General features: G+C 46.4%; 1 protein-coding gene across 1 annotated transcript in view; it reads left to right on the top strand.

Annotated features, from left to right (window-relative positions):
* The window catches only part of LOC124026104 (fascin-2-like), a 30,757-nt gene extending 15,838 nt beyond the window's left edge, over window positions 1-14,919 (top strand). The window contains 5 exon segments of the mRNA XM_046339275.1: window positions 4,958-5,114; window positions 5,951-6,072; window positions 13,863-13,918; window positions 13,920-14,031; window positions 14,269-14,919. Coding sequence (XP_046195231.1) covers window positions 4,958-5,114; window positions 5,951-6,072; window positions 13,863-13,918; window positions 13,920-14,031; window positions 14,269-14,471 — 650 coding nt within the window. The 3' untranslated portion in view covers window positions 14,472-14,919.
* The last annotated feature ends 896 nt before the right edge of the window (window positions 14,920-15,815 follow it).

The raw sequence follows: 15,815 nt of genomic DNA, 5'->3' as shown, positions 1-15,815 counted from the left end.
TACCTGTGAATGCGACCGGGTTGTTGAGTTCTATTCAGAAGACGGTCATGTAGTCAGGAAAAACTTCTGCCCCTTTCATGCACCAGACCAATAACACACTATACAGCTGAACCCAAAACCAATAATACATTATACAACTGAACCCAAAACCAATAACAAATTATACAGCTGAACCCAAAACAAATAACACACTATACAGCTGAACCCAAAACCTATAGAATATTATACAGCAAAACCTATAGAATATTATACAGCTGAACCCAAAACCTATAAAATATTATACAGCTGAACCCAAAACCTATAAAATATTATACAGCTGATCCCAAAACCTATAGAATATTATACAGCTGAACTCTATAGTGATCCAGCCTGGTCTCAGAGCAAAACGTATTATACAGTGCATTCGAAAGTATTGATAACCCTTTACTTTTTCCACATTTTATTACGTTACAACCTTATTACAACCAGTGGGTCTTCTAAGTGGTGCAGCTGTCTAAGACACTGCATCTCAGTGCTAGAGGCGTCACTACAGACTCTGGTTTGATTCCAGGCAGTATCACAACCAGCCATGATTGGGAGTCCCATAGGGCGGCGCACAATTGGCCCAACATCGTCCTGGTTAGGGTTTGGCCCGGGGTAGGTCATCATTGTAAATAAGAATTTGTTCTTCACTGAGTTGCCTACCTAAATAAAGGTTAAATTTAAAAAAAACATTTCTAAAATTGATTAAATAAGAAAATATCCTCATCAATCTACACACAATAACCCAGAATGGACCACAATCCTAAGCACACAGCCAAGACAACACAGGCGTGGTGTTGGGACCAGTCTCTGAATGTCTTTGAGTGGCCCAGCCAGAGCCCGGACTTGAACTCAATCGAACATCTCTGAAAATAGCTGTGCAGCGACGCCTCATATCCATCCTGACAGAGCTTGAGAGGATCTACAAAGAAGAATGGGACAAACTCCCAAAATACAGGTGTGCCAAGCTTGTAGCATCATACCCAAGAAGACTCAAGGCTGTAATCTCTGCCAAAGGTTCTTCAACAAAGTACAGAGTAAAGGGTCTGAATACTTATGCAAATGTCATATTTCTGTATTTTTTTGTTAGAAATTTGCAAAAATGTCTGAAACCTGTTTTTGCTTTGTCATTAGGGGTATTGTGCGTAGATTGATTAGAGAAAAACATATTTAATCAATTTTAGAAGAAGGCTGTAATGTAACAAAAATGTTTGAAAAAGTCCCGGGATCTGAATACTTCCTGAATGCACTGTATTTGACTAAAATATGTGCCACTCCATTTAGTATGATATTGGCCCATGTAAATCCCATACACTCATATACGTTTGGGATGACAGCAGGTCACTTAAGGCAAAAACAAAAGGAGGGTGATTGGTTGGGGTGGATGGGTGGGCATATTACACCAACATCTAGCAACCCAAATGTTGTGTGTTTGAATCTCATCACAGACAACTTTAGTATTTTAGCTAATTAGCAACTTTGCAACTACTTACACCATTTTAGCTACTTTGAAACTACTTAGCATGTTAGCTAACCCTGATCTTAACCATATAACCCTATAACCCAACTCCTAACCCTAACCTTAACCCTATAACCCAACTCCTAACCCTAACCTTAACCCTATGACCCAACTCCGAACCCTGACCTTAACCCTATAACCCAACTCCTAACCCTAACCTTAACCCTATGACCCAACTCCTAACCCTAACCTTAACCCTATGACCCAACTCCTAACCCTGACCTTAACCCTACGACCCAACTCCTAACCCTGACCTTAACCCTATGACCCAACTTCTAACCCTGACCTTAACCCTATGACCTAACTCCTAACCCTGACCTTAACCCTATGACCCAACTCCTAACCCTAACCTTAACCCTAAAACCCAACTCCTAACCCTGACCTTAACCCTACGACCCAACTCCTAACCCTGACCTTAACCCTATAACCCAACTCCTAACCCTGACCTTAACCATATAACCCTATAACCCAACTCCTACCCCTAACCTTAACCCTAAAACCCAACTCCTAACCCTGACCTTAACCCTATAACCCAACTCCCAACCCTGACATTAACCCTATAACCCAACTCCTAACCCTGACCTTAACCCTATGACCCAACTCCTAACCTTAACCCTATGACCCAACTCCCAACCCTGACCTTAACCCTATGACCCAACTCCTAACCCTGACCTTAACCCTATGACCCAACTCCTAACCCTGACCTTAACCCTATAACCCAACTCCTAACCCTGACATTAACCATATAACCCAACTGCTAACCTTAACCCTATAACCCAACTCCTAACCCTGACCTTAACCCTATAACCCAACTCCCAACCTTAACCCTATGACCCAACTCCTAACCCTGACCTTAACCCTATAACCCAACTCCCAACCTTAACCCTATGACCCAACTCCTAACCCTGACCTTAACCCTATAACCCAACTCCCAACCTTAACCCTATAACCCAACTCCTAACCTTAACCCTATGACCCAACTCCTAACCCTGACCTTAACCCTATAACCCAACTCCTAACCCTGACCTTAACCCTATGACCCAACTCCTAACCCTAACCTTAACCCTATAACCCAACTCCCAACCCTGACCTTAACCCTATAACCCAACTCCTAACCTTGACCTTAACCCTATGACCCAACTCCTAACCTTAACCCTATAACCCAACTCCCAACCCTGACCTTAACCCTATAACCCAACTCCTAACCTTGACCTTAACCCTATGACCCAACTCCTAACCCTATAACCCAACTCCTAACCCTAGCCTTAACCCTATAACCCAACTCCTAACCCTGACCTTAACCCTATAACCCAACTCCTAACCTTGACCTTAACCCTATGACCCAACTCCTAACCCTATAACCCAACTCCTAACCTTGACCTTAACCCTATGACCCAACTCCTAACCTTAACCCTATAACCCAACTCCTAACCTTGACCTTAACCCTATGACCCAACTCCTAACCCTATAACCCAACTCCTAACCCTAGCCTTAACCCTATAACCCAACTCCTAACCCTAGCCTTAACCCTATAACCCAACTCCTAACACTAACCTTAACCCTATAACTCAACTCATAACCTTAACCCTATGACCCAACTCCTAACCCTGACCTTAACCCTATAACCCAACTCCTAACCCTAACCTTAACCCTATAACCCAACTCCTAACCTTAACCCTATGACCCAACTCCTAACCCTTGCCTTAACCCGATAACCCAACTCCTAACCCTAACCTTAACCCTATAACCCAACTCCTAATCTTAACCCTATGACCCAACTCCCAACTCCTAACCTTAACCCTATAACCCAACTCCTAACATGAACATTTACCCTATGACCCAACTCCTAACCTTAACCCTATAACCCAACTCCTAACCTTAACCCTATGACCCAACTCCTAACCTTAACCCTATGACCCAACTCCTAACCCTATTAACCAACTCCTAACCTTAACCCTATAACCCAACTCCTAACCTTAACCCTATAACCCAACTCCTAACCCTGACCTTAACCCTATAACCCAACTCCTAACCTTAACCCTATGACCCAACTCATAACCTTAACCCAACTCCTAACCCTGACCTTAACCCTATAACCCAACTCCTAACATTAACCTTTACCCTATGACCCAACTCCTAACCCTAACCCCTAACGTACTACAGTACAGCAGTTGAAGATAATATATCATACTGTGCTAAACTGGTTAAAGTGATCAAGACTTAGGATACTATACGTCCTACAATCCGTATTATGTTATATTGTATGGCTGCTGTTACATTGTAGGCCAATGTAAAGTAACCTATCATTCTAAATAGCGGCACGGATTTTGGTCAAATTTAATACGTTTTCATCTGAGACAAGGTTGCAGCGGCTATGCCTCGGTAATTCACATTCAGATTGTTGGTGCAATGTGTTTATGTCCTCATCATTTTTTTATTTAGGTACTGTTTGTGTTTTATGAGCTCACAGTCCTGCAGTAGCGGTGGTTGCATACTGTAATATCCCCCCTGCTCACAACATGAGGGTATACTTGCAGAGTTACACACCAAGAAGACCAGGACTATTATACTGTTTAACATGACACGTCGGCAATGTTCTGTCCTGACAGTCCTGCACTATAAAGGAGCAGAGTGCATTTATGAGTGGAAGTGATTAAAAGAGGTGGGCTTGTATCAAGGGAAGAAATGTGGATGATTGGAAGGAGCTCATATTTGGGGTTGGATGATACAGAAGTGCAAGAGATTTAAAAAACAAATACATTAAAATCACAAAATGAAAAAGGATCATAAATCTGTTGACTTTGTGTGTGAACCTACCCTGTTGTTCTCTGATACTTTACATCCAGTCTAGGTCGGTGGAGCTCGTGCCCTACTCCTTTAAAAAGAGAGAGATATACTCCAGAATAGTCAGCTTTCAGAGAAGCTCTATAAGGAAGAACATTCTAAATTAATGGGATGTCTAAAGCTTTGGCCTACAAGACATGATCCAGCGTACCTAACCTTAACCACACAGCCCATTTAGACAAGGCCCGGGATATAAGAATAGCACTGTCGTCTGACCAGGTTTTGTGCTGTGAGTCCCTGAGCTGTGTAACACTAGAGAAGAAGAGACGAGAGACAGACAGTTCTTTAATGAGCTGTCACATCACTGCTGTGTCCATGGTTCTCCTGCAAATCACCTTTGAGTGTAAATGGCTTGTGAGAAGAGCTTGTAATCATCGTCATTGTAATGCCCTTCGACTCCGAGCCATGGCATTCTTATCTCAACTGTGCTTTTCTCTTTTATTTCCCTTTTGTTGTTGTCTCTGTATAATGGATCAATACAGTTTTGTTGTCTCTGTGTAATGGATCAATAAAGTTTCATTTGTTGTCTCTGTATAATGGAGCAATGAAGTTTGTTGTGTTGTATCATTATAGGTGTGAGCATCTCAGCCAACCAGGATGTGGAGACAGACATGGAGACCTTCCAGATGGAGATTGATAAGGAGAGCAAGAAGTGCATGTTTAGGACCAACGGTGGTAACTACTGGACACTGGTCTCCCACGGAGGGATCCAGTCCACAGCCACGGAGGTGTAAGTAGATCTATTTTACACTCACTAGTTTGTCATGAGAATGCACACCATAGAGTTGGTTACAGACGGCTTCCCAATTCATTCTTTTGAACATTCTTGCTAACATGCTAACATTATCTGTTGGACATTCTTGCTAACATGCTAACATTATCTGTTGGACATTCTTGCTAACATGCTAACATTATCTGTTGGACATTCTTGCTAACATGCTAACATTATCTGTTGGACATTCTTGCTAACATGCTAACATTATCTGTTGGACATTCTTGCTAACATGCTAACATTATCTGTTGGACATTCTTGCTAACATGCTAACATTATCTGTTGGACATTCTTGCTAACATGCTAACATTATCTGTTGGACATTCTTGCTAACATGCTAACATTATCTGTTGGACATTCTTGCTAACATGCTAACATTATCTGTTGGACATTCTTGCTAACATGCTAACATTATCTGTTGGACATTCTTGCTAACATGCTAACATTATCTGTTGGACATTCAGATGTTGTTTTGTCAGAACAAGCACACCTGATTGAACTTGTCAACGAATAAACCAAATGAATTTAATGTTAGTGTTTTTGTTCTGGAATAGAACAAATATGTGGCACAGTTTAGGGTGCATGAAGAATGGACAGGGGAACACCTCTACTAAACAGATCTGCAACCAGAGGATATGAACAGTTTTATGTGATGTCGCTTATGTGGACATACATCAAAACACTTAGGTTTAAACAATTATACTAGATGTAAACAACCTTCCATGAAATTATTTTCAACTTAACCCCCCCTTTTTTCCTTCTTCTCTTTTATCCCCTTATCCGGACAACCACAGGGAGGCCAACACAATGTTTGACATTGAATGGCTGGGTCGCAGTGTAGCACTGAAGGCAAGCAATGGGAAGTACGTGTGCACCAAAAAGAATGGGCAGCTTTCAGCCGTCAGCGATTCCGTAGGTAAGTGCTTCGAGATCCACATCTCTGATGTGATTCAGGTAGCATAGAGATCACGTTGAATGTGTCACATGGAATGTGCTCAACACGACTGAGGGACGAATGAGCACGTGTCATGTGTAAAGAGAATTGGCATGTGATCAGAGGACGAAAGAGAAGAAGAATAGAAGATCAATGGTGATCAAAGGACAGGGATGGACCAGACATCAGCCCGGGAATTTCTCTCACTGGCCCATTTATTTCCTTTAGGGCCCCATTACAAAAAAGGACTTAGGAAAATTGCAATTGGCTTAAAACAGGGCGGCATGATTGGCCCTTGGATGTACATAGAGAGCTAATATTAATAATATGCATGTCAAACTCTCCCCCCGCTGAAAGTGGAGGAAAGATTGACTTCATCACTACTTTTATTTATGAGAGGTATTGACATGTTGAATGCACTGAGCTGTCTGTCTAAACTACTGGCACACAGCTCGGACACCCATGCATACCCTACAAGACATGCCACAAGAGGTCTCTTCCCAGTCCCCAAGTCCAGAACAGACTATGGGAGGCACACAGTACTACATAGAGCCATGACTACATGGAACTCTATTCCACATAAAGTAACTGACACAAGCAGTCAAATTAGATTTAAAACACAGATGAAAAAACACCTTAAGGAACAGCGAGGACCGTGAAGCAACACAGCGAGGACCGTGAAGCAACACAAACTGGCACACACACACACACACACACACACACACACACACACACACACACACACACACACACACACACACACACACACACACACACACACACACACACACACACACACACACACACACACACACACACACACACACACACACACACACACACACACACACACACACACACATTCACATGGATTTAGTACTGTAGGTATGTGGTAGTGGTGGAGTAGGGGCCTGAGGGCACCCATTGTGTTGTGAAATCTGTGAATGTATTATAATGTTTTAAAACTGTATAAACTGCCTTAATTTTGCAGGACCCCAGGAAGAGCAGCTGCTGCTTTGGCAACAGCAAATGGGGATCCATAATACAAATAGATAATACAAATAGAAAATACTAGAAAATACTAGCTCAAAATAATATAATTCTGACAGGTCCACAGGGCTAAAATCCAGAGTCCCATCTGGCATTTGGCCTTACTGCCCCATGACCTTACTGCCCCATGACCTTACTGCCCCATGGCCTTACTGCCCCATGGCCTTACTGCCCCATGACCTTACTGCCCCATGTCCTTACTGCCCCATGACCTTACTGCCCCATGACCTTACTGCCCCATGTCCTTACTGCCCCATGTCCTTACTGCCCTATGTCTCTACTGCCCCATGTCTCTACTGCCCCATGTCTCTACTGCCCCATGTCTCTACTGCCCTATGTCTCTACTGCCCTATGTCCTTACTGCATTGTAAGGCAAATGTAAGGCATATGTCCCTATGCCTTACTGTGCCTATGCCTTACTGCCCTATGTCTCTACTGCCCTATGGCCTTACTGCCCTATGGACTTACTGCCCTATGGCCTTACTGCCCTATGTCTCTACTGCCCTATGCCTTACTGCCCTATGTCTCTACTGCCCTATGTCTCTACTGCCCTATGGACTTACTGCCCTATGGCCTTACTGCCCCATGTCCTTACTTCCCTATGTCCTTACTGCCCTATGTCCCTAATGCTCTATGGCCTTACTGCCCTATGGACTTACTGCCCTATGGCCTTACTGCCCTATGGACTTACTGCCCTATGGACTTACTGCCCTATGGACTTACTGCCCTATGTCCCTACTGCCCTATGTCCCTACTGCCCTATGTCTTACTGCCCTATGTCTTACTGCCCTATGTCCTTACTGCCCTATGTCTCTACTGCCCCATGTCTCTACTGCCCCATGTCTCTACTGCCCCATGTCCTTACTGCCCTATGTCTCTACTGCCCTATGGCCTTACTGCCCTATGGACTTACTGCCCTATGGCCTTCCTGCCCCATGTCTTTACTTCCGTGTCCTTACTTCCCTATGTCCTTACTGCCCTATGTCCTTACTGCCCTATGTCCTTACTGCCCTATGTCTCTAATGCTCTATGGCCTTACTGCCCTATGGACTTACTGCCCTATGGACTTACTGCCCTATGTCCTTACTGCCCTATGTCCTTACTGCCCTATGTCTCTATTGCCCTATGTCTCTATTGCCCTATGTCCTTACTGCCCTATGTCCTTACTGCCCTATGTCCTTACTGCCCTATGTCCTTACTGCCCTAAGGCCTTACTGCCCTATGGCCTTACTGCCCTATGTCTCTACCGCATGTCGTGGCAATTTCCTGCATTACCAAATGATGAGAGAGCAAACCACACACCAGTCAGAGTTATTTAAACTTAATATTTAATTATATGAGCTTCACCATAGCCCTGTGACTCTCAGATCAATTCAGTGTCTATAAATTAATTCTGAGAGTACTTACAAAAGAATACTTCATCTTTTATAGCCAAGATACACCCCTCTCAACTCACAATGACGAACCATAGATCTTAGGAACTTCACAAAGGGTATTTTACTTGAAAGAGGAGTATTCCATAGCCAGATAGCATTAGCTATAAATTATTGTTCAGTTTGGTCTCTGATAGAGGAATTCTAAATTCCTTTATGCTTTAATTGTCAAAACCAATTAGCACTCATTTCTAATTCATTAATGAATTGTAAGTTCATTAATTATGCATGAAGTAGATCGAGACCAGTCTTAAAAGCCAGGTTAAAGAGCGTTTAATTCCAGAGAGTACTAACCACATACACAGATTTCCACAGGTTATAAACTCAAAATGACATCATCAGTTTCCCACGATAGCCCCATTGTTTTTTTGTTTAGGTCCGGAGATGCTTTCTACTCCCCTCATAAACCAGACATTACAAACTGTCTAAAAGATATACTTTTCTCTCACCAATGGAACAAAACCCAAACATTCTTATCTTGTCTGAAAAGCTTTTTCTCCCCCTTGACCTTCCCAAGAGGCACAGACAATCAAATTAGTTCTGCTTACATTTTCAGTAACAGCTTAACCAATAACTTTTACTTTTCATATCATAACATAATAGTATTAGTATAAATGGTTCTAATCAATAATGTATACATAATTAATCATCTTAACTACGATTTCCTCTAACAGTCTCTTAGACAAGGTTCTACTTCTTGTTCTTGGTACTTCATATTACCAAAACATTACCTTATCCAATGGCATATATCAATTGTCAATTCTAGATACCCCCATCTCAAATACAACCCCTCCTGGACAAGCTCACGGAGGAGAGTGAGCCTCTAGGTCATATACTAGGTCAAGAGAAGGGCAACATCAGAGGGGACATAAAATGGTTCCAGACACTCAATGGGAAAAGGAGGGAGTGACTGGAGTACAGACATAGTGGAGCCCTTCACATGGTTTCACAGATATATTCATTATGAAGACAATGTTCAAACCTGACTTCTCCCTTTCTGATATTCTGCCTATTACCAGACATGTAAAAGACAAGCCTGACCTCTCCCCTCACTGGGCCCCAAGTGACTTTTCCCTAGAGAAGAGAGAGGAAAATGCAACTGCCACCAGTATAGTACAAAATAAGACATCCTAATGACAAGTATCTCACACAAGCATATTATGAAAGTAAATAAAACATCTTAATTATCAATGTTACCTAACTAATTCTGATTCAGCTACGACACGCCCCATGTCCCTACCGCCCCATGTCCCTACCGCCCCATGTCCCTACCGCCCCATGTCCCTACCGCCCCATGTCCCTACCGCCCCATGTCCCTACCGCCCTATGTCCCTACCGCCCCATGTCCCTTCCGCCCCATGTCCCTTCCGCCCCATGTCCTTACTGTCCCCCCCATGTCAAAACCCAAACATTCTTACTTGCCCCATGTCCTTACCTGCCCCATGTCTCTACCGCCCTATGTCCCACCTGCCCTATGTCCCACCTGCCCCATATGTCTCTAGCTAAATGTCTCTACCGCCCCATGTCATCTACCGCCCCATGTCTCTACCGCCCCATGTCCCTACCGCCCTTGTCCCTACCGCCCCATGTCCCTACCGCCCCATGTCCCTACCACCCTGGACGTCTCTACCCCCTATGTCCCACCTGCCCTACCCCTTTATGTCACTACCCCCTATGTCTGCCCTATTTTCCACCCGCCCTATGTCCCACCCCCCTATGTCTACCTCCCTACAGCCCTACCCCTGTGACCCTACCGCCCTATGTCCCTACCGCCCCATGTCCCTACCGCCCCATGTCCCTACCGCCCCATGTCTCTACCACCCTATGTCCCTTATGAAGCCCCATGTCCCTACCGCCCTGATGTCCCTACCGCCCATGTCTCTACCACCCTATGTCCCACCTGCCCTATGTCTTTTCACCTGCCCTATGTCCCACCTGCCCTATGTCCCACCTGCCCCATGTCATCCTACCGCCCCATGTCTCTACCGCCCCATATTATGATGTCCCTACCGCCCCATGTCTCTACCGCCCCATGTCTCTACCGCCCCATGTCTCTACCGCCCCATGTCCCTACCGCCCTATGTCCCTACCGCCCCATGTCCTACCGCCCTATGTCTGTCTACCGCCCCATGTCCCTACCGCCCCATGTCCCTACCGCCCCATGTCCCTACTGCCCCATGTCTCTACCGCCCCATGTCCCTACCGCCCCATGTCCCTACCGCCCCATGTCCCTACCGCCCCATGTCTCTACCGCCCCATGTCTCTACCGCCCCATGTCCCTACCGCCCATGTCCCTACCGCCCCATGTCTCTACCGCCCCATGTCTCTACCGCCCCATGTCCCTACCGCCCTATGTCCCTACCGCCCCATGTCCCTACCACCCTACGTCTCTACCCCCTATGTCCCACCTGCCCTACCCCTTTATGTCACTACCCCCCTATGTCTGCCCTATTTTCCACCCGCCCTATGTCCCACCCGTCCTATGGCTCTACCTCCCTACAGCCCTACCCCTATGACCCTACCGCCCTATGTCCCTACCGCCCCATGTCCCTACCATACCATGTCCCTACCGCCCCATGTCTCTACCGCCCCATGTCCCTACCGCCCCATGTCCCTACCGCCCCATGTCCCTACCGCCCCATGTCTCTACCACCCTATGTCCCTACCATACCATGTCCCTACCGCCCTATGTCCCTACCGCCCTATGTCCCTACCATACCATGTCCCTACCGCCCTATGTCCCTACCGCCCTATGTCCCTACCGCCCTATGTCCCTACCATACCATGTCCCTACCGCCCTATGTCCCTACCGCCCCATGTCTCTACCGCCCCATGTCCCTACCGCCCTATGTCCCTACCGCCCCATGTCTCTACCGCCCCATGTCCCTACCGCCCTATGTCCCTACCGCCCATGTCCCTTCCGCCCCATGTCCCTTCCGCCCCATGTCCTTACTGCCCCATGTCTCTACCGCCCCATGTCCTTACTGCCCCATGTCTCTACCGCCCTATGTCCCACCTGCCCTATGTCCCACCTGCCCCATGTCTCTACCGCCCCATGTCTCTACCGCCCCATGTCTCTACCGCCCCATGTCCCTACCGCCCCATGTCTCTACCGCCCCATGTCCCTACCGCCCTATGTCCCTACCGCCCCATGTCCCTACCACCCTACGTCTCTACCCCCTATGTCCCACCTGCCCTACCCCTTTATGTCACTACCCCCCTATGTCTGCCCTATTTTCCACCCGCCCTATGTCCCACCCGTCCTATGGCTCTACCTCCCTACAGCCCTACCCCTATGACCCTACCGCCCTATGTCCCTACCGCCCCATGTCCCTACCGCCCTATGTCCCTACCGCCCCATGTCTCTACCACCCTATGTCCCTACCGCCCCATGTCCCTACCGCCCTATGTCCCTACCGCCCTATGTCTCTACCACCCTATGTCCCACCTGCCCTATGTCCCACCTGCCCTATGTCCCACCTGCCCTATGTCCCACCTGCCCCATGTCTCTACCGCCCCATGTCTCTACCGCCCCATGTCCCTACCGCCCCATGTCTCTACCGCCCCATGTCTCTACCGCCCTATGTCTCTACCGCCCCATGTCCCTACCGCCCTATGTCCCTACCGCCCCATGTCTCTACCGCCCTATATCTCTACCGCCCCATGTCCCTACCGCCCTATGTCCCTACCGCCCCATGTCCCTACCGCCCCATGTCCCTACCGCCCCATGTCCCTACCGCCCCATGTCTCTACCGCCCCATGTCTCTACCGCCCCATGTCCCTACCGCCCCATGTCCCTACCGCCCCATGTCTCTACCGCCCCATGTCTCTACCGCCCCATGTCCCTACCGCCCTATGTCCCTACCGCCCCATGTCCCTACCACCCTACGTCTCTACCCCCTATGTCCCACCTGCCCTACCCCTTTATGTCACTACCCCCCTATGTCTGCCCTATTTTCCACCCGCCCTATGTCCCACCCGTCCTATGGCTCTACCTCCCTACAGCCCTACCCCTATGACCCTACCGCCCTATGTCCCTACCGCCCCATGTCCCTACCATACCATGTCCCTACCGCCCCATGTCTCTACCGCCCCATGTCCCTACCGCCCCATGTCCCTACCGCCCCATGTCTCTACCACCCTATGTCCCTACCATACCATGTCCCTACCGCCCTATGTCCCTACCGCCCTATGTCCCTACCATACCATGTCCCTACCGCCCTATGTCCCTACCGCCCTATGTCCCTACCGCCCTATGTCCCTACCATACCATGTCCCTACCGCCCTATGTCCCTACCGCCCCATGTCTCTACCGCCCCATGTCCCTACCGCCCTATGTCCCTACCGCCCCATGTCTCTACCGCCCCATGTCCCTACCGCCCTATGTCCCTACCGCCCATGTCCCTACCGCCCTATGTCCCTACCGCCCTATGTCCCTACCCCTATGTCCCTACCGCCCTATGTCCCTACCGCCCTATGTCCCTACCGCACTATGTCCCTACCGCACTATGTCCCTACCGTACTATGGACATTCCGTTTCTGTCAAAAGGACATGTGTTATTAAAGCCTCACCTGGCCATGACCCCACTGTCAGGGGGAGTTGGGATATGCAGAAACCTAGTTTCCCACTGGGCAAAACACGGCTGAATCAACGTTGAATCAGCTGGAAAACTGATTGGATTTACAAAAAGTCGTCAACGTAAATGTATTTTGTCATTTTTTTTCAACTTTTCAACTAAATTCAATGTCATGGTGACATTTTTTTTTTGTTGATTTCAAGTTGAATTCACATTAGTCAACCAAATATAAGTCAAAAATAGATGATGATCTGACGTCTGTGCCCAGTGGGTTCCAATTCACATATGCGTATTAACACACTCTTAGATGTGAGAAATAGGACAAATATAAGCACCCACCAAATTATTATAAATTTTGTAATTATTATTTATTGTTATTGTTGTTGTCATTATTTTTATTGTTATTATTGTTGTTGTCATTGTTATTGTTGTTGTCATTGTTATTATTGTTATTATTGTCATTATTTTATTATTATTATTATTTTGTTATTTTATTGTTGTTAATTTTTTTATATTGTTATTATTTTATTGTTATTGTTGTTGTCATTATTATTGTTATTATTTTTTAAATTGTATTATTGTTATTATTGTTATTATTGTTATTATTGTTGTTGTCATTATTTTATTATTATTATTGTTGTCATTATTGTTGTTATTATTATTATTGTTGTTGTCATTATTGTTATTCTACCTTCCTGTCGTTGTGTTGCAGGTGATGATGAGCTCTTCCTGATGAAGCTCATTAATCGGCCCATGTTAATCCTGCGAGGGGGAGAACGGTTTTGTGTGTCATCACAAGAGCTCCAACACGCTGGATGCCAACCGATCCGTCTATGACATCTTCTTACTGCTTTTCAGTGATGGCGCCTACCACATAAAAAGTCAGTGTGTGTGTGTGTGTGTGGGTGGGACAGTGTTTGTGTGTGTGTGTGCTTGCATGTTTGCATGTGTGTGCATGTCTTCATGTACCATGTATGTGTAAATGTTCTATCTGCATGTGTTCTACTGTCTTAGAGTAAAATGTGGCATAGTTCTATCAGTATTACTACAAAGTACACCAAACCAAGTATGTCACTCTTTATCTCTAACTAACAATAGCGTTGTCCATCTCCACTCAGGCGTAGGTGGAAAGTTCTGGTATGTCTCCAGCAGCAGCCTGGTGTGCTCAGACGGAGACAAGCCTGAGGACTTCTTCCTGGAGTTCCTGGAGCACGGGCGGGTGGGCATCAAGGGCAAGAACGGCAAGTACCTGCGCGGGGACAGCGGCACGCTGAAGGGTGACGCTGCTACCGTGGACCCCTCCTGTCTCTGGGAGTACTAACCTGGCGCGACCTCCTGACGACCCCTGAAGCCCGTGGAGGGGTGGAGGGAGAAGGAGAGAGGGAGGACCTGGTTCCCACCTGGGTTCACAGCTCAACCAACAACGATACATTACACAGACTGACTGGGGAACATTTTCACTACTCTCTTTTCTACTTTAGTGGCAAAGGAGAGGCCGTTCCCACTTCTTTGTTTTGGCAAAAAGTGAAAATGTGTAGAAAGTTTCTTTGTGTTTATTTTATTATATTTGATTTGTTTTCCAAAAAAAGCATTGGTTACCTAAATATAGTTTTTTTCCAAGTGACATTGCCAACATCAACGACAGCGAATACTTAATAAAATCTGCTCATTTTGGTCACTCACACAGCCTATAAAAAAACATTAGATTCTGTATAGCGGTCCTTAAATTATTATCTGGATGCCTGAATAAAGGCAGCTTTTCACACCAATATGTCTTTGTTGTGATGTTTACTGTTGTCTTTAACAACAGTGTATCAAGTACAATGATTATCCAACACTGCTCCCAAACATACTAACTGTTTCCAAAGAGGACACGAATCAGCTTCCAAAATGCCCAAATTAATGGTGTAGAATACCAGACCAGAGTAGCCCAAATGGTCCTGTTTGAGCAGCCCAAATGGCCCTGTATGAGTAGCCCAGAGTAGCCCAGATGGCCCTGTTTGAGCAGCCCAAATGCCCCTTTTTGAATATCCCAAATGGCCCTATTTGAGTAGTCAAGAGTAGCCCAAATGGCCCTGTTTAAGTAGCCCAGAGTAGCCCAAATGGCCCTGTTTGAGTAGCCAGGAGTAGCCTAAATGGCCCTGTTTGAGTAGCCCAGAGTAGCCCAAATGGCCCTGTTTGAGTTGCCCAGAGTAGCCCAAATGGCCCTGTTTGAGTAGCCCAAATGACCCTGTTTGAGTAGCCCAAATGACCCTGTTTGAGTAGCCCAGAGTAGCCCAAATGACTCTGTTTGAGTAGCCCAGAGTAGCCCAAATGGCCCTTTTTGAGTAGCCCAAATGGCCCTGTTTGAGTAGCCCAAATGGCCCTGTTTGAGTAGCCCAAATGGCCCTGTTTGAGTAGCCCAAATGGCCCTGTTTGAGTAGCCCAAATGGCCCTGTTTGAGTAGCCCAGAGTATCCCAAATGGCCCTGTTTGAGTAGCCCAGAGTAGCCCAAATGGCCCTGTTTGAGTAGCCCAGAGTAGCCCAAATGACCCTATTTGAGTAGCCCAAATAACCCTATTTGAGTAGCCCAGAGTAGCCCAAATGGCCCTGTTGGAATCATCTTACAAAGCAATACGATCCTTCTTCCCTTCCTTGAAGTAATCCCTGATTTGACATGACTGAT

Source organism: Oncorhynchus gorbuscha, unplaced genomic scaffold (assembly GCF_021184085.1).
Source record: "Oncorhynchus gorbuscha isolate QuinsamMale2020 ecotype Even-year unplaced genomic scaffold, OgorEven_v1.0 Un_scaffold_2592, whole genome shotgun sequence".
Classification (NCBI taxonomy): domain Eukaryota; kingdom Metazoa; phylum Chordata; class Actinopteri; order Salmoniformes; family Salmonidae; genus Oncorhynchus; species Oncorhynchus gorbuscha.
Note: the sequence above shows the minus strand (reverse complement) of the source record. Positions and strands in the feature narration are given on the sequence as shown.